This window comes from Schistocerca cancellata, chromosome 4, assembly GCF_023864275.1.
Source record: "Schistocerca cancellata isolate TAMUIC-IGC-003103 chromosome 4, iqSchCanc2.1, whole genome shotgun sequence".
Classification (NCBI taxonomy): domain Eukaryota; kingdom Metazoa; phylum Arthropoda; class Insecta; order Orthoptera; family Acrididae; genus Schistocerca; species Schistocerca cancellata.
The window spans coordinates 264,544,436-264,565,113 of record NC_064629.1 but is presented as its reverse complement, the minus strand read 5'-3'; the positions used below and the strand labels follow the sequence as shown (position 1 = coordinate 264,565,113).

General features: G+C 39.6%; 1 protein-coding gene across 1 annotated transcript in view; it reads left to right on the top strand.

The window, feature by feature from the left end:
- The first annotated feature begins 11,887 nt into the window (after positions 1-11,887).
- LOC126184589 (uncharacterized) overlaps positions 11,888-20,678 on the top strand; it is a 181,555-nt gene continuing 172,764 nt past the window's right edge. Inside the window, exon 1 of the mRNA XM_049927025.1 lies at positions 11,888-12,113. Within this exon, the coding sequence (XP_049782982.1) occupies positions 12,094-12,113 (20 nt within the window). The 5' untranslated portion in view covers positions 11,888-12,093. The remainder of the gene's footprint in view (positions 12,114-20,678) is intronic.

The following is a 20,678-nucleotide window of genomic DNA, read 5'->3' as shown; positions in this document are numbered from 1 at the left end:
TAAGGGAATTGAGGAGGGCCCCTACCATTGGTGTCCAGATGTGACACAATTGTGTCTGTGGTCACTGATTAGGGGACTTGGTGTGACACTTGGAATTCATCCAAGGATGGATTCCAGACCAGTTGTGGTGGCTGTAGGTCCTGGGCAATAGCTGGTTGATGCAGATACAGGTGGTTTGTGTGCTACACCAGCCTGGTATCATTGGCTTAAGCCATCATGGAACATGACCAAAATTGCAGATCATGACTTCTGTACCCAAATAATAACAAAGAAAGTGGGTGTTTCAATAGTCGCAGGAGGTCCAGGAGTGTCTGGTGTTGGAAGCCATACAGCAGCTGTACTGTTCTCCCTACTAGAATTCCATGTGTGCATCTACTAGTATATACCATGAAGTAATGGGCTGGTGAAGTTGATGATGTGTACTCTCTATTGTAGGGACAGAGGAGTTCACCAAGTACGGAAGCATTGTGATGGGTCAACCTGGGTTATTGCATAGGTTTCTCTGTCCACTCAATGTAGCGCATGATGCAAGGTCAGTAGGCATGCTGTCTTACAAGTACCTCCATGTGTGTCATCACCAAGTGGCTGACATGCAGAAGGCTGCTGATGCAGTGACCACCAAGAAAATGGCATTATTGTCTGTTGCCATCATCAGCACTCCTTGGACCATATCCATTATAATTTTTTGAGGGATAAATAGAAGCAAAGCTTTGGAAGGGCATAGAGTGGGAAGCACTGTGCCAAAGGTATCATTATTCGGCACAGAAGTGAATCCTCGGTCATAGCAGACTCAATTTTGGCTGCTGTGAAAGATAGATCTAAGATATTTTGCAAGAAATTACCAATGTGGAGCATATCATTTCGTGAGAGTCAGATGTGGGTTCTGTTCCCGTGGGGTGTCTGGACAGGTCATCGGTGGTGGTGTGTTATGATGTAGGCTGATATGGCTCTGAGCACTATGGGACTCAACATCATAGGTCATAAGTCCCCTAGAACTTAGAACTTCTTAAACCTAACTAACCTAAGGACATCACACACACCCATGCCCGAGGCAGGATTCGAACCTGCGACCGTAGCAGTCCCGCGGTTCCGGACTGCAGTGCCAGAACCGCTAGACCACCGCGGCCGGCAAATGTAGGCTGATATAAATGGTGTAGTTGTATATGTGGTCCCATCTATGGAGGCTTTGAGCTTTTATTTCTTGGAAATCGATTCTTGGAACCAAATAAGGAAAGTAGAGGTTTGTGATTGTGATACGTGGAATTTAGTACAATATGTCACTAAACATGAGCTGACTTAAGACAGTGTTTTAATTTTGAAATGTGGCTGGCATTGCTGAGACTATTCATGTTTTGTGTCTTCCTTGCATGGGTTACCAAATTGTATGGCAGTCTGGGTGACATTTGGTATAAATCTGACATAATTATTCATTTTGAAGGCAGCTGAATTTTGTCTATAGTATCTACATGTTGCTGGGTTGGCTGTAAAATCTCTGTGACTCAAAGTATTCTACTCGTTTTTCAAAAAAAATATGTACATATTTTTATTAGACTGTTCATTTTGCTATGATATATGGAAGAGGATACACAGGTTTACCAGATGAGATGTTTTCTTCTATTATCAATCAGAATTATGTTATCTAAGTAGTTAACCATTCGAGGAATATTTTTTAATTAATTGCTCCAGGTAACAGTAGAACATGGTGCACTAGTGTTTCCAAAAGTTAATAAATCATATCTGTACAGTCCAAAATGTGTGTTAATTCTCATGAACTGATGTGGCTGTTTGTCTAGAAGTAACTGCAAAAATGCTTCACATAGATCAATCTTAGAGAAGTACTGATCACTGGATAGTTACAACATTAGCTGTTCTTACTGTGGAATGGGGTAGACCTCAGTGACCAAGTGTACATTAATCGTTGCTTTGAAACAACTTCAAAATGGAGTGAACCATTTGTTTTGTGTAAAATTATCAATGAGATTACTCATGGACTAGACATTATAGGTGTGAGAATATCTTGTTTTATTGATCTAACTCACTTTTGAGGTCTTTTTGTAATGCTATTGGGGCTGGTCATGTTCAAACATACGAGATTTTGCAGAAGGCTTTATCTGAATATGAGCTGTATAATTACTGACACATCCAAAACTGAGAAAAGAGATCAAAAATTGTATACCTAGTGATTCGAGTTCATCAAATGATACCATTACAGATATGGCATTAACATCTTCTATTACTTGAAACCCAAAAGCTGTGAAAGCATCCATCCCACAAAATGTTTCTTGCCATTGGTGAGGGTAAATGTAGAAATGTCAGCAAACAGCTGACTTTTATGTATGACACATACTCCACATTCACAACACAACAAAAGACAATTTATTAACTCATTGCAAATTGTTATTGGAAGAGAGAACTTTTATGGTTGCACTGTAAAAGGGTTCAATTGGGGTCGCAGACAGTTAACACTCTGATGGGAATTAGCTGGTGGGGCTAACTCAATTTGGCTGCAAGTTTCCTGCTACATGCCCCTGTTTATCACATCACACCCAGAGCATTTATGGGTGTGAGGGTGCTTTTGAAAAATAGTCCAGACAACCTGAAACTGAGTCTTGGTGTTATAATGCGGTTGGGCCAGTAAGGGTTACCACGAAGACTGAGGCATGTGCAACTGCTGTCTAAGTATTGTTTTTTATTATATCACTGGAATTGACATTTGCATGAAAGATTTATGAGATTAGCTGCCAGTGCAGCACATGATTGATTCAGTTTCTTATGACAATGAAGCAATGCAAGGCTGAACACTACAACATGAGTTCAATGTTCCTAATGCAAAGAGAGAATGCTATGGATTTCCAGTAACTCAGTACAGAGGATGATTGTAATTAAAGTTCTAGTTTCAAAAAACCATAAAAAATAACTGCTGCTTAGAATGATGGCAAAACATAGCTATGTTGTGAGTTGGACATTAAACCATCTGTACTGTGCAGCGTGCATGACTCCACAAGTTTGGCATTCGACAGTTGTTGCACTGTAACTTTGGTAAGCCCATCCACCACAGAAAGGTCGTACAACATTGTATGGGAAAAATTGGTTTTTAACTGTCCTGAGCCCAAAATCCACATAAAAAGTAACAATCACATTAGTTTTTAATGGTCCTGAGCCATAAACTGCATAAAAAACAACAATGAAATCAATTTTTAATTGTCATGTGACTGGCACAAGACATGTTCAGTATGCTTCCCACCATTTTCTACCACAAGTTGAAATCGAAGAACAGCACATTCTACAACAGACTGGTGTTTCTCAGGGGTCACATTCCGAATATGTTGCACAATGTATGCCTTTAATTCAGCTGTATTTGTAACCAGAGAACTTAACACAGCACCTTTCAGATAACTCCACAGCCAGAAGTCATACATATCAGGTGATCTGGACAGCCATGCTGTAGGGAAATGATGGATGATAATTCTAGCATTTCCACAATGCCTCTGCAGCAATTGCTTCACTGGCTGTGCAATGTGCGCCACCTTGTATAAAAATGATCCTACCCACACAGCCACACTGTCAAAGGGTTGGAATGATATTGGTGCACAAAAGGCTCACATAGTGTTTACCAGTGTCAGTACAGGTGAAAGGACCTTCAGGACCCATCTCCTATCTCCTCAAAAAAAATAAAAAAAGGTGGTTCTACAATAAACAATGCCGTCAACATGCACCACAAAGTTACTGTTGCAAGTGAAGCAGTACTAGTTGATGTGCAAGTGGATTTTCCATTGCCCATAGTCTGCAGTTCTGTGTATTAACATGTCACTGGAGATGGAAAATGGAAATAGGCTTTGTCTGTCCACAGAATGTTCCATAGCCATTCATTGTCCACTTCCATGTGAGTAAGAAATTCTACAGCAAATGTTTGTCTTATTTGCAGGTCAATGTGAACCAACTCTTGAACATGGTTATTTTGTATGTAAAACAATGCAAGATGTTTTGTAGAATTTCATGCCCCATGCTCACAGGCATGTCCAAAGTTTCGACAATTCCTTGGGCACGTAGCAAGGTGCAAGTTCATTTGCTGTTACACAACACTTTGATAAAATAGCTTTCTTCTTTTTAGTACATAATTAAGAGTGAAGCAACTGCATGACATTATATACGCACAGATACATGATGTGTTCCTATGGATGGTTATTATTACATGTAGCAAATAGCATTTAGATTTGATTTTGTTTATTCATCCAGGTATCATCTCACAGTGATGTAGAATTTGTCATCATAATAAAATGAAAATAAGTAGTTATAAATATACATAGAAGCAGAGTATATCACTATGTTTTTTATGAAGATAGGGCACATGATTAGCTGTGGTCTTGCTGAAGGAACCGTCCTGGCATTTGCCTGAAATTATTGAGGAAAACCTAAATCAGGTTGGCTGGACAGATCAGACACCACCCTCCCAAATAAAGGTTCATAGGTTCATTGTCTTAACAACTGCAGTGGCTCATTTGGATGGACACTGTACTTCAATGTTCACTTAAACACAATTAGATCAAGATTGCACTGCATCGCTGCACACACAAAGGATACCCACTGGTGACTCTTTGGCGAAGAACACTCTGCTGTGTCCCATGCATTCCCTCCAGTCTGGTGAGAATTCCCTCCAGTCTGTTGAGAAAACTTGCTCTAGGCCCATAAACTTGCAACTATGCCCCAAGCACATCTTCATGTCCTCTTCTCAGTCCATGTGAAAAACTGAGTCAGCATTCCTTCCATGATGAACTGAGACGTTGAGCTCAGGAGAATAACAAGACATTACTATTGTGCTCTATAGATCTTGGCACATGATTTTCTTTTAAAAGTGTAACATTGTGATCATATATTGTACTGGAATGGAATGTCGTGTGGGAAGGGCCTCCTGGTGGGTAGACCTGATCGCCTGATGCAAGTCTTTTGAGGTGACACCACTTCAGCAACTTGCGTGTCAATGAGGATGAAATAATGATAATGAAGACAACATAAACACCCAGTCCCTGAGCAGAGAAAATCTTCAACCCAGCCGGGAATCGAACCCAGGCCCCCTGGCATGACAAGTCGGTATGCTGTCCACTCAGCTATGGTGGCGGACATGTATTGTATGACTCAGCACCTCCATTGTACGGTGAGTAGTGAGTAGCAACTTTCCTATTCATAAAATTATTGTACTGTAATATTTCAATATATGGACTGTTGTAGATGTTTGCCCATCATACTCATTACTCGTGGCAGATTAATCTACCAAGGCGCACTACGAATGTAGTGGTGTGGACATGTTGGGAATGTGGATCTCACGGGGGGCGTGCAAGGGATAAGTCCCTGCAGACGCACTATCCTCTGTGCCCGTGGTGGCTCAGATGGATAGAGCGTCTGCCATGTAGCAGGAGATCCCGGGTTTGAGTCCCGGTTGGGGCACACATTTTCAACGTGTCCCCAATGAAGTACATCAACGCGTGTTTGCAGCTAGGGTGTCCATTTAATTATCATTTCATTTCTAGCAAAGCTGCATGGTCATCCACGGTAACTGTTCTTTCGAGAACAGATACTACCGTCATATATAATTAGTGTACTACTTTGGCAGAGAACTAAGAAATTGAAGTGAATGGGAGGACTTTTAAGTATCCACAATTATCCATCTATTTTCCTGACCTGCTCTTGTTTAACTGGCTACTTTTGGAAATGTCTCCTTAAAAATTAATTTAAACAATGCATAGAATTTAGAGAACATAGCATCTATACTGTTTTCCATAGACACCTCATCCTAGGTTTGATTTGCCGATGCCCTAAAAAAGGTGTGCGTTTTACATTCTGAGAAGGATGTAGATGTAGATCCTTTTGAAGATTTGCAGTTTTGTGGGTTTTACCAAGACTGCCTGTAGCTTTTTTATCTGACAGTATATTTTTAATTATTTACACATCAAGTTTCGTAGGATCAAATTGAGGAGCAAATCTCCAAAGTCACGGAATGTGTCAGTACATGAAATTACAACATAAAAGTAATAACAGATAAAAAATAAGTGTTTGTGAACCCAAAAAAAGTCAGTCCATAAGGTTAAGCAAACACAATCAACAATACAATAAGAATCAACTTAATTTTTCAAGGATCTCTTCAACAGAATAGAAGGAGTGACCCATGAGGAAACTCTTCAGTTTCAATTTGAAAGTGCGTGGATTACTGCAAAGATTTGTGAATGCGAGTGGTAGCTTATTGAAAATGGATGCAGCAGTATCCTGCACACCTTTCTGCACAAGAAGTGAGGAAGTCTGATCCAAATGCAGGTTTGATTTCTGCCAAGTATTAACTGAGTGAAATCTGCTTATTCTTGGGAATAAGCTAATATTGGTAACAAGAATTGACTGTTAGGAAAATATTTATTTTGAGAGACCAATGTCAAAATACCGAGACTCGTGAACAGGGGTCAATAAGAGGTTCGCAAACTTACACCACTCACTGCCCAAACCAAAAATATCCTTTTAGAATGGGAAGAGTTACCCCAAAATATAATACCATGTGACATAAGCGAATGAAAATAAGCAAAGTAGACTAATTTTCGTGTCAAACGATCACTCACTTCTAATACCATTGGAACAGTAAAAATGGCAAGATTAAGTCTTTGAACAAGATCCTGAATGTGGGCTTTCCACAACAGCTTACTATCTATCTGAACACCTAGACATTTGAACTGTTCAGTTTCACTAATCATATGCCCATTATGTAAAATTAAAACGTCAGGTTTTATTGAATTGTGTCTGTAAAAACTGAGCCTTACTGTGATTTAGCGTTAGTTTATTTTCTACAAGTCATGAACTTAGGTCATGTACTGCACTATTTGAAACCGAACTAACATTGCACACAACATCCTTTACTACCAAGCTAGTGTCATCAGCAAACAGAAATATTTTAGAGTTACCTGTAATACTAGAGGGCATATCATTTATGTAAATAAGGAACAGGAGTGGCCCCAACACTGATCCCTGCCCCCCCCCCCCCCCCCCACTTGACAGTACCACACTCAGACCCCACATCACAGCCATTCTCAACACTGTGAATAATGACCTTTTGCTGTCTGTTGCTGAAGTAAGATGGGAACCAATTGTGAGCTACTCCCCGTATTCCATGATGGTCCAACTAGTGGAGGAACATTTTGTGATCAGCACAATCAAACGCCTTTGTTAAAACAAAAAAGATGCCCAGCATTTGAAACCTTTTGTTTAACCCATCCAGTACCACATAGAGAAAAGAGAATACAGCCTTTTCAGTAACTTTTGCAAACATTGATGGCATAGAAATAGGTCTAAAAAGCAGCTTTACTACTGAGTACTTTAATCGTTCAGGAAACTAACCATTCTTGAATGAAAAATTACAAATATGGCTAAGTACACAATTAACATGTACAGCACAGTACTTTAATATTCTGTTAGGCACTCCATCATCCTTAGTCTTCAGTGATTTAATTATTGACTCAGTCTCCCCCTTGTCTGTATCACAGAGCAGTATTGCAGACAGCAATCTCAAAAACTTATTTGCGTAGAGAGTTATATGGTTCCCTGTAGAAAGTAAATTTTTATTTAATTCACCAGCAATGCTCAGAAAATGATAGTTAAATACTGAACATATATCTGACTTATCAGTAAGAGAAATATTTTTACTATGAACTGACTTTATATCGTCGACCTTGTGCTGCTGACGAGACACTTCCTTCGCAATTGACCATATGGTTTTAATTTTATCCTGTGAATTAGCTATTCTTTTTGCATACCACATACTCTTTGCCTTCCGAAGAACATTTTTAAGCACCTTCCAAAACTGTTTGTAATGGGCTACTGTAGCTTGATTGTGACCACTTCCAATGTTTTGATATAATTCCCGCTTTGTTCTACATGATATCCTTACCCACTAGTCAGCCACCCAGGCTGCCTTTTACTGCTAGTACCCCATTTAGAACATTATAATGGAAAACAACCGTCAAATAGCATGAGAAATATGTTAAGAAAAGCATTGTATTTGTTATCTATGTTATCGGCACTATAAACTCTTGTTGCTTGACAAGGTTTAAAAAACTCTTGTTGCTGTTGGATTAACTTTCCTACATAGTTTGTAATTAAATCTGACATTTGTGTGAGTACAAAAGCCTTTTAGTGTTAAAATTTGTGCATCATTGTCTGAAAGGCCATTCACACTTTTACTAACAGAATGCCCATCTAGTAATGAAGAATGAATAAAAATATTGTCTATGGCTGTGCTACTGTTCCCCTGTTGGGAGAAAAACAGATTGCATCAGATCATATGAATTTAAGAGATCTACCAACATCCTTTTTCTTGCACCAGCATATACAAAATTAATATTGAAATCACCAAATATAACTAATTTCTGGTACTTCCTACAAATTGAATCAAGAACCCTCTCTATCTTGAGCAGAAATGCTCTGAAGTTGTAGTTAGGGGACCTATAAACAACAACAATTAGAAGTTTAGTTTCACTAAATTCAACTGTCCCTGCACAACATTTAAATATCTGTTCAGTGCAGTGTCATGATATGTCTATGGATTCAAATGGAATACTGTTTTTTAAGTACATAGCCACTCCCCCACCCCACAAGGAACTTGTTGAGAAACAGCCAGATAATCTGTATCCTAGTAAAGGAAGCCTCTGATTTGTCAAATTATTTAAGTGGTGCTCTGAAATACCAACAATTTCAGAGTCAACATCTATAAGCAGTTCACTAACTTTATCTCTAATACCTCTTATATTTTGATGAAATCCTTCTCTACTTGGAAACATTACATCCTCGGAAGGTGAGCCCTTAGTTAGAGGGACTTTCTTTAAGCAGGTATACCTATCAGCTGACTTCAATATAAAAAAGGTGCAGCTCTAACATCAACTACTACAGGAATTTTTCCATGAGTGACACCACCACCACCACCACCACCACCACCACCACCACCACCACCCTGTCACCTATACGCTTTGCCAGCCTCTGATCTACTGATAGACCCAACTGGCACCACTGAGATGTGACCCATGCCCTCTGCCATCAGTGCCCTCCCCAGCCTCATGTTAACACACCTAACAGCCACATTAAGGTGAAGCCGATCATGACACTGAAACAATTGCATGAAATGCACATTAGTGCCATGTTTGAGTATGCATCTTTACCAGATAACCACCTACATCATATTCCCCGTCCCTATCAAGACTGTTTCCTGCTCCACCCACTAGCACTACCTGATCCTCCTCTGTAAAATTCCTACGTAACTCCCCTATGCTGTCAGTCACTTGAGCCAACCATGCACTAGGCTTCACAATGCTGGTGACCTGGTACTCACTCCCCAACACTTCCTGCAATTGCTGGCCCACACCTCTACCGTAAGAACTAGCTAGCAGCAGAACCTTCTTCTTTCTGCTAGATTTTGCAACTAACGTAAGCCTCCTAACTGCTGAGGACTGCTGCATGTTTCCTACATCTACAGCTACACAAGGCTCCTCTCCACTCAACTCAGACAGTTGGTCAAATCTATTGCATATATGCAAAGTAAAACTGTCTGAATACCTCTTCTTCCTAGCTGCCTTTTTGCCAACTGCCAGTTCCCATTCCTCACCACCCTTCACCCTCCTCAACCTATCTAGTTCCTCCTTTGCACATTGTAACTGCACCTGAAGGGCACAGATCTTATGCTCCTACTTCTCTATCAACTTATTTCTACACGGATTATGCATTCGCAGGAGAGGATCTCACTAGAGTGCCCACTGGCTTCCCCACTGCATTCCTCCCAATGAAAATACTTTGAACAAATCCCACACTGTAATCCACTACTCACAAATCTATGACAGAGCCCACACCTCTCACTCATGGTAAAATTTTACAGTTACAGGAAAAAAAACTATATGTCTATGTTACCAAAGCTCAGTTACACCAGTAGAATTATTTATAGAACTAACAATAGTGGTTCAGAAATTCTCTGTCTACTAAGAAAGCCACTACTTGTTGTAATACTACTACATCACAGCTAATACCAATACCAACAAAACTTCACAAAATTAGTAGCTAAAACCAAAAAATTCAAATGGCCACTGGAACACTAAACGCAGTGAAAACACTGAATGAAAATTTTACTGAAATATTTCACTAGAAACAATAAGAAACGTCAGTTGAAAACTAAAGCAACAAATTTACTAAACGACTTCAACGCACAGAAAACTATAAAAAATGCAGCGAGCGAACATTTCCAAAAGTTTATTAAATCATTATTTCACCACAAACGGCACGAAACACCACTGAAAACCATTAAATTTAATAACTGTATAACAGTGCACAAATAAGTTTGTAATAGAATGAGCAGAGACACTTGATATTTTATAAATAGTTAACAATTTTCCTGTTAGTACCTGTAAGTACATGTTCTAAGACTCATGCTGAACTTTGATACCCTAGCAGCAGTGTTCACCATTTATGCCACACCAAAAATGTTGAAAATGTGTAAGGACTTATTACTAGTTTCACCCTCAACACATTTTAATATTCATGTCTGTACATATTGTTATAATAGTTTTGGGAGGTGAGACTTTTTCTAGAGCTCCAGTAAACTTTCTGAAAAAGAGCTTTCACATTACCACTTGGTGATTAATACACAGACAGAATGGGTTTTCTTATTATGGATGTCTGGCTCTGTTAGTTCTAAGGCTTTCAGCTAAGAATGTTTATCTACACTGTTGTGATCAGATCTTCTCTAGATTTAAAATGTGTCCCCCTTCTGATATAAATACATGATCCCCCATCCTTTAAGTTACCCGTAATTGTACAGTAGCAACTTGCGCATTCACATCTTAGTATTAAACATGGTATTTTGTTTTCTCTACACCAGTGGTCTATAATGCATAGGCCTACCAACACGATATTCAAACACTGTAATTCAACTTCAAGCTAGTGTATTCTATTTTTAGTAGACTGCACATTTTGATGAAGAATATGTGATTCTGATCAAATTTCTGTGGTGTTTCTGTGCTCCAGTCTATCTTTTGTGTACAAGTAAGCTCTAAACTGGCTGAGGCCCTTGTAAGAAAGGGGAGCCTGTTGTCATGACATACCCTAAACAAGTGCCTAGTCCTCCTACAGATGACAAGAAGCCTTTGATTTGTGACAGTATGCACCAGTACACTGTACGTACTTCTGATGAGGAAAACCAGAGCGGCACATTCTGAGACGTGCTACGATAGAACCTCTACTGCAAGTGAAGCGATGTAAAACACATACTGCCTTTACAATTTTAAAATCCTCAGAAAAGTAATAAAATAATGTTTTTCTAAGTCAAACTGTCAAAAACGCACGCTGAAAGGTTACAGTACCCCGGACCTTCTCTTTTTACAAATCAAGCACTGTATGAGCGATTCAGCTGCCCCTACCGATATCGTTTTATGCAACCCGCAATGTTAAAGCAAGCCTTCATAAACAACGCTCGAGATTTTCCTATTCTCTCGCTCGCTACGCACAAACTATTAGCCCTACAGAAAAAATGAACAGCACGTTTCATAGAAAATGTAATGCATTTAGTTTTGTACAGGGATACTTTCTGCTAGAGGCCGTAGTTTTCGAGTTCTTCGAGAAAAACGTACAAAGGTGACCTACAAGCGTACACTGACTCCCACACTCAGGCCCCACCGATCAGTATTATTTTATTGGAGGCACGAAGAATCTGCCACATTTATTTTCTTAAGCAACACTTGTGGTGGCTTTCTGTTCAGAAAGAGTGAGCTTCGCAATCAGCACAGGTGTGTGTGTGTGTGTGTGTGTTTTTGTACATATCATCTCTGAGGCACCGAGTGCGAGGTTACGTATTTCTGTCGGCGGAAATGACGCCAAAGCTGCACATGCGCGGCTGAAGCAAACCAATTCTTTCCGCTTCGCTTCCTTGCTTGTAGACGCTTTCGCCGTACTGGATTTTGTAGCCTGATTAATCAATAACTAAACAGCTGTCGGAGCATTCGCCGTCAATATCATTTTGTGCTGCTACTCGGCAAACCAGACGGACGTGTTTGCACATAAACTTTGTTGAATCAATACAGCTACATGCGAAAGCATCAATACAGGTTTGACAGTCATGGCGCCTCAGCTCGCATTTGCATGAACTATTTTTATTTTCTTCAAGCAGTATGTCTCATTACCTTTCTCTGAGAGCACTTTCCGCGTATCATTTTTGCAAACCATGTTTTCGACGGTGAGCTGCACTGTTCCACAGCCTTATGGCCGAAAGCTTTGATGTTACTTTGCTTTTATTTAAATATGTTACTCTTGTCATACAATTTGTCCCGCAATTACCGAATCAGTGAACCAATGGGAAAATCTAATCGTTTAGATATGTGTTTTATTATGTGTGAATTTGTTCTAAGTGCATGCTCGTATTTAGATCCGCCCAGTGGCGCTAGCAATAGGCCCCGATTACAACACTTGATTTATGGAGGTTTAAAAAAAATTGCAAGTCTCAACAATTAGAGTCGTCTTGCATTTGATTGTTATCCTCATCAGACAAATTCTGAAAAAGCTTTTTCTGTTCCATTATTGATCTAATAATTTTGTAAACTTCCGTCCATTTCTCGCGTCCTGTGATTTTGGAGATACATTTTTCTGCAAGCGGCGGTCAACATCACAGGAACAATACAATGTTTCGGTGGCTCCATGAGATTCTACTAGACGTTGTGAAACACCTCTGCCATCTCGGAAATAAATACTTTTTGACTTAAGAGGGCGTACCGCAAAGTAATTCAGGACCTTTAACAAATAGCACGAAGATCACCCCTGTTCGAAAACATGGCACAATTCGTCCAGTACACGAAGAATTGTTACATGAAAACTAGTGACATTTAATCCAAGTGTACAGTCATTGTAAATGCAGTTAGTACCGTACTGACAGAATTTCTATCTGAACCCCATTCATTACAACAAACTTGATTTCATCATGAAGCAGCTGTAGATAAGTCTCCGATTTTGAGCGCTGATATCTTTTTTTTTTTTTTTTTTGACAGCACGTAGTTTTAGTGCATCGTTTGTAACACAGACGCTCACGGAATCTACGACGTCATCGAAAATTATTTTTATTGAAATTTTTGTAGCGATTTGCTCACTGCCTTCCCTTTAAGCGGGGCCTAGCTTTGATTGATGGCTGCTGTGTGTGTCTTGCAAAAGGAAACAGTAATTCTACTTGTTGAATTGCACATAACGTCCATGTTGGCTGGGCAGTAAACACCAGTTTTGTTACTACCCAACGGCTTCTGATGCTAATTTGTTTCTCTGGATTTGTGAACACCATTACAGTGGAACCGTTATCTACATGTTGTGCACAAAATGATCCTAGTTTCGTGGTCTATGGGAATCTCTTGATAAACGGAGTTATGCTGACGCACGTAACGTCGTTCTGCGCACGTATAGTTCGCGCAATAACGAAAGGAGACCTAAACAGCTCATTTATTTCTCGTCTGCTGATCACAAATGAAAACAATAACAAGCAGAAAGCCCGCTCGAAACGCTGCGTTCTGCGCATGCGTATTTACACCTACTGAGCATGCGCAGAACCATGTAGCAAAGTACAACACTTCCTATTTCTCCCCGGTGGATAAATCGTCCGCTAAATCAACAAGTTCACAAGATTAGAAATGACCGTGGCACAAGTGCCGCCCCCTGTACGCTAAGCTCCGCCCCCTGCCCTCCACAAACCCCACCCAACCGTACTTTACATCAAAGTTGATAGAGGCGCAGATATGAAAATCAACGTTATATTATCCAAGGATTACGTTAAATACACAGACATGCTAAAAATATTCAGTAATTAGTAGTACGAAATTTAATTGCATTCCTATACTATTGTAAAAATTAATGTGTGTTATTAACAAAAATAAAAGTATCTTAAGCGAATTCAGTAGCTGAAAAATCACCTTCAGTAGAAAATAATTGAAGTATGAGTGTGATATTTGTTAATTCTAATGCGGGACGATTTTTGTAAAGTAATTCTCATAATATAATATAGTCACGCAAGGAAATATCAGAGATAGCAAATCAAGAAGAACTAATGCTAGTAAAACTGTTACGTTGGTAGTAAAACCGAGGATACAGTCGATAAATTCGATTTTCTTAAAGTTGTAAAAAAAAAAAAAAAAAAAAAAAAAAAAAAAAAAAAAAAAAAGTAGATAAAGGCTTCAGACCTCTTGGTTATATGTATGTGAATTCTGAATAACTCATCAAAACTAAGGAATATAAGAGTGGCTCAAAGTAGAAATGCATGATAACAGCAGGAAGATATTTCAATACGAGTGATTATGTAGTTCATTAGTATTTGCGTCAGTTATACTTGAATATTAACTTACGAAGCTTTTATAAATGAAATTTAACTAGTGAAATGGGATTCCTGCCACATTAGGAACAAGAGATTAATTTAAGGGACTTTAAGTCATTGTGGCTGCTGCTGTGTGATCTGCTGGTGGTGTGGGAGCTGTTGAAAACAATGCAAGCGCCTCAGTTAGATCATCTGTTTTCGTCACTATTAGAATTGCTGTGCCCATAGTTCCGCAACGGTTTCAATTTCGTCAGTGTGATTCTGACCAGATAGTTTTGTCACACAAAGGGCCATGTTAATATAAGAGACGCGCTGGAAGGGTGGGATCATGTAGCATTAATGAATGTCCATACTTTCCTAGATGGCTTTCCATCCATGAAATTCTTACGTGGATCGTACTGCAACAACTTGAGTGACGCTGAGAACAACACAGTGATCTAACTGCCCAGTGAAAGAATAGTCAAAATCTGTATTTTGTCATATATATACTGTCTGAATTCCACCCGCCAACTACTCAACAATTCTGCTTTCCCAAAGTTCTTCCAGTCATTCATATTTCAGGTTGTCACATAACACGCATCAGAACCAAGACTGCAGTTTTATGTTTTTGCCTTGTGTGCTTTTCGTGTGGCTGTGCTTGCTGTCTGCAGAGGGGGTTGTGTTGTGTGTTAATGTAAAGCCCTACTAAATTTGTTTTCCAGTTGACTCTGCTTAGTCCGAGAATCATAGTAATTTATTTTGAAGTATATTTAACTTTCATAATTTTCATACTTTGCAGACCAGTAATTTCCCATGGACTTGTCGTGTACCTTCACAGACTGGTGGTCTTTCATGTCTTGCCAGGGTTACTGAATTTAGAAAATGTGAAAGAAATCAGAAAAGATTTAGTTGGAAATTCTTATCTTTTGACTGTTTACATAGAGCAATCCATTAATGGGTCTGTTTTCATTGCAAAATTAAGCAGTTAGTCTCTTCCCCCTTCCTTTTCTAAACCCTGTGACCTGAAATAATTCTTTGCAAGTTTTATGAAAAAGCAGGACAAGTAATTTAGCTGAGTTAAAACCCTCCTTCCGCTCCCCTCCCCCCCCCCCCCCCCCCCGCCCTCTTCACTTTATACAGGTTCTTGGAATGTAGTAAGTAGGCTCTCACTGTATGATTGGCATCTGATGTGAAGCATGTGCCAATCTAGGTTCTTCAGCATTTCTGTGACACACTCCTGATAGTCACTTAAACCTGTGACAATTTGTGCTGACCTTCTTTGCAAACAACCAATATTGGCAGTTAGCCTTGTTTGGTATGGGTCTCGCACAATTGAGTAATATTCCAAAATGGGATGCAGAAGTGATTTATAAGCTATCACCTTTACAAGCAGATTGCATTTCCCAGTTTCCTGCCAACAAACCAAAGTCTGCCACCTGCCTTGCCTACTATGGAGTGAATGTGATCATTTCATACATATCCCTTAAAATTTTTACACCCAAATATTTGTACGATTTGACTGACTACAAGTGTGACTCATTGATGTTGTAGTCACATGTTACTACATTTCCCAATTTTTGGAAGTGCACAATTTTACATTTCTGGCCATTTAAAACGAGTTGCCAGTCTTTTTATCACTTTGCAATCTTACCAAAATGTGACTGAATATTTGTACAGCTTTCTCTGGACATTAATTGCTGTAAACAACTGCTTCATCTGCAAAAACTCTTGAGGTTACTAGTAATATTGTCTACCAGGTCATATACAACATGAGAGGCAAGGGTCTCAACTCACACTCCTGGGGCACACTTGATATTACCTATACTTCTGCCAATGACCCTCCATCTCAGATAATATGCTGCATCCACCCTATGGATAAATCCTCAAACGAGTCTAGAATTATGTCTGATATCACATAAAACTGTATTTTGATTATAACTGGTGGAGTACCAACTTGACAATAAATCCGTCTCTTTTGAAGTGTAAGAATTCACCTGCTAACACTGACAGGCAATGCTAGCAACATAAATTTGCCCTGTGGTGCTTGTATCACATTGCACAGAAATTTTATGAACTCATATATGCTGGATGAGTCGAACAGCAGGGTTATAGTAATAATACTTAAGAAATTATGTAGCAACAACTCTTTTGTGTCCTGAAAAGCTGTATTAAGGTCTGTCTGTTACCAGTTTAGGATGCTTTTGTGCTATCTTCTGAAACTGTGCTTTTTATGCCATACTAACACGTTTTAGATGTACTGAAACATGCATCCCTATCTTCCATTGTGTGATAGTAACTAGTATTCGTTGTGCTGAGAAACGGTCATGAATATTTATTATGTCATGTGGACAATAGTTATCCTGTAAGGATGCAGCTCCAGAAATACATTGAAATGAAAAACAGTTACCGCTTCGAGGTCTACAGTGTCCCGGACGTAGTGGTCACTGTTGAGGATATCCAAATTTTGAAACAATACCCAGTGGGGATCCAGATCATTTCACCAAATGTGTATTCAGTATTATGCTTGATAACAATGTGGGCAACAGCTTTCATAAGTGCAGTATCACATGAATGTTCCACTATCATTGCAGTCCAAACTGTAGTAAAGATCCTTTAATAACAGTCAGTACACTAGTGCCTGTATGGATGTATTTGTCATGCCAAAGGTGTCTTTTGTATGATACCATGGGTATCTGTACAGAAAAGTAGATGCAGAGAAAATGTTAATGTACTATAGTACAAAAACAAGTAAAATGTATACCTGTTCTTCTAGATTGTAGCCATATGCAAGGTTATGTTCATTATTCTATCTCAGTCATCCTGAGCTTGTATCAGGTTTTGTGATGCAATGTTGAATTTTTAACATCTCAGGTCCCATTGGCCCACATCTTTTTTTCACGAATGTGTTGTAGTGTCAATAAGCCTTTTTTTCTAGGCTACAAATTATGACACAACAAACCACTACCACAAAGGCTGATCAAATTCACATTGAAGTTCTGTTAGCTGGCAATATAACATCTACAGTGAAGATAATTTAACACAAAATTGAGAAAACCGCAATTTCTTTTGTAATAAAGTATGCAAAAAGGAACAAGAAAACAGTATTGTATTTTTGATCTTGTAAAATTTTATTAGAGTACTGTAATTCAGTTTTCTTACAAAAATTTACTTGTAGTTACATAGTGTATATTGCAAGTGGAGAAAGAAACTACAGTGTTGATATCAATGTCAAATTTCCTGTCATGATCTACATTGGTGTGATATTTCGTGGTGTGAATGATCTCCAAAATGTGTTTGTCTGTTGTAATCAGTGCTGTGCACACATCATCAATTACAAATTTGACTGGTGGTACTATAGGAAAGTCTAACAATATAGAAACTTGTCAACAATTAGTTGCACCTTTACATTTTTCTTGTAGAAATCACTTATGCAAATAGAGACTGCAGTTGGTGAACATGAAGGCAATCCATGCTATCTTGTTCACCATATATTCCACTGGTAGTGTTCTCAAAATCTTAAAACAGCACAGTGTTCAACTTTTCCCAGTGATAAGGGTAGCTTTAGAGATCAATTGAAACTGCATCCTACCAATAACACATTTCTTTTCTTATAGGTTTTTACTTCTTATCCTGAACAATAAAACATTATTGGATAAGCAATAGTAAAATAAGGCAGTTTTGTCAGCTTTGATGTGTCACGATATTTGAGTAATGATTGCAATGTAGACTGCAACCAATCTGTAGTCATAGTAAAGCTTGGTTATCTTTATTGAGAACATCTGTGAACTGTATTGCTCTATTTCTTGAAACGTACCAACCGAACCCTTAAGGTTTGCTGTTTTCTACCTCTATATTTCATTAACTGTCTTAAGCAGATTTACCTTCCATTTAAGTGAAATAGCATTTTGTTTTCATCTTGATTTCTCTGCCAATGCACACAAAAAATAAATGTACAGTACCTGTATTTAGAATCAAAACAAAATAAATGTACAGTACCTGTATTTAGAATCTATTGATTTCAACTCACAGTTCACCAAGTTCGACATATCCATCACTGGGTCAAAAACTGACTGAAGTGTTTTCATAATGGCGGAGACAAAACGCAAGCAGGAACTTAACAACAGTAGCAACCGCTGGGTTCTTTGTTTCATTTGTGGCTGTCCCCTACTTGTATTATCCTGAATGACCAGATCCAGTTTTACATTTGCGTATCATATACAGGTAGGTACTGCACACTCCCATCTCCATTCGTAATCCAAGTAACACCATTTCAGAAGAGTGACACAAGAATCAGGGAACACACTGTAGAGTTGATACAGTGGAAATACATCACAACAAGCACAGTGCACAAATTTTTGACATGTAGAAAGGTATCAGCTTGATTAAAATATGCAGTAACTAGGTTTCCCAGAGCAATTAAACTTAGATGTTGCATGTTTGCTATCACACACAATTGTAACATGAGATGTTACACAATGACTAGCTCACTCGAGACTTTTTATCTAATAGTCTGACATAGGTAGTATTACCTGTAAGCTTTTGGACTGTGGACTCATTATATGCCAACTGACATAATTGTTACTCATGTGATATCGAAGGGCAGACTCACATGGTTGTTAAATCAAGCACCAACTAATTATTTTGGGGTGGGGCTTGACTATTTAAAGCCCGACCTAAGGATATTTGTTGATTTCAGAAACTGCTTAACGATTTTAAAAATGTCTAGGTTAGATTTTTCATTTCTAACTGGGTTTTATACCAATAAAGTAATGTCATTTATAAAATATGCTGAAAATTATTAAATTATAAACACACATAGAACCATCCTACGTAAGTGCGCTGGGAATATCCTACTTACGAGTGTGGCAGCCATCTGGAAAGTGATGGTAAATTATGCAAAATTGTTAATTTGTGGATTTATTAATTAGTGAATTATCTCATGTTAAACTGAAAAGTTAGATCACCAAAAGTATAATATCAAAGTTCAGAATTTAGCGAGTACATACGTAAAAACAGCAACAGAAAATTGTGAATGTCTGGAGGTCCAGTGTCAGTTATCGTATAAGTTAAATAGTTTCAGGTAATTTAAATTATGTTACTGCAAATTTGCAATGCCAGCCTTTTTAATATGCTGATTAGCTCACTACATATTGCACATAATGAACTGCAATATTAACCATATTTTCTAATTAATAATGTTGTAATGAAAGCTAGCTATCTTAATGAAATCAGCGTATCCAAAATAATCACTTAAACAATGAATTTAAGTGAATCTCAGTCTAATTACTGATTTGGAATATCTTTGTGTATGTTACATATACACTCCTGGAAATGGAAAAAAGAACACATTGACACCGGTGTGTCAGACCCACCATACTTGCTCCGGACACTGCGAGAGGGCTGTACAAGCAATGATCACACGCACGGCACAGCGGACACACCAGGAACCGCGGTGTTGGCCGTCGAATGGCGCTAGCTGCGCAGCATTTGTGCACCGCCGCCGTCAGTGTCAGCCAGTTTGCCGTGGCATACGGAGCTCCATCGCAGTCTTTAACACTGGTAGCATGCCGCGACAGTGTGGACGTGAACCGTATGTGCAGTTGACGGACTTTGAGCGAGGGCGTATAGTGGGCATGCGGGAGGCTGGGTGGACGTACCGCCGAATTGCTCAACACGTGGGGCGTGAGGTCTCCACAGTACATCGATGTTGTCGCCAGTGGTTGGCGGAAGGTGCACGTGCCCGTCGACCTGGGACCGGACCGCAGCGACGCACGGATGCACGCCAAGACCGTAGGATCCTACGCAGTGCCGTAGGGGACCGCACCGCCACTTCCCAGCAAATTATGGACACTGTTGCTCCTGGGGTATCGGCGAGGACCATTCGCAACCATCTCCATGAAGCTGGGCTACGGTCCCGCACACCGTTAGGCCGTCTTCCGCTCACGCCCCAACATCGTGCAGCCCGCCTCCAGTGGTGTCGCGACAGGCGTGAATGGAGGGACGAATGGAGACGTGTCGTCTTCAGCGATGAGAGTCGCTTCTGCCTTGGTGCCAATGATGGTCGTATGCGTGTTTGGCGCCGTGCAGGTGAGCGCCACAATCAGGACTGCATACGACCGAGGCACACAGGGCCAACACCCGGCATCATGGTGTGGGGAGCGATCTCCTACACTGGCCGTACATCACTGGTGATCGTCGAGGGGACACTGAATAGTGCACGGTACATCCAAACCGTCATTGAACCCATCGTTCTACCATTCCTAGACCGGCAAGGGAACTTGCTGTTCCAACAGGACAATGCACGTCCGCATGTATCCCGTGCCACCCAACGTGCTCTAGAAGGTGTAAG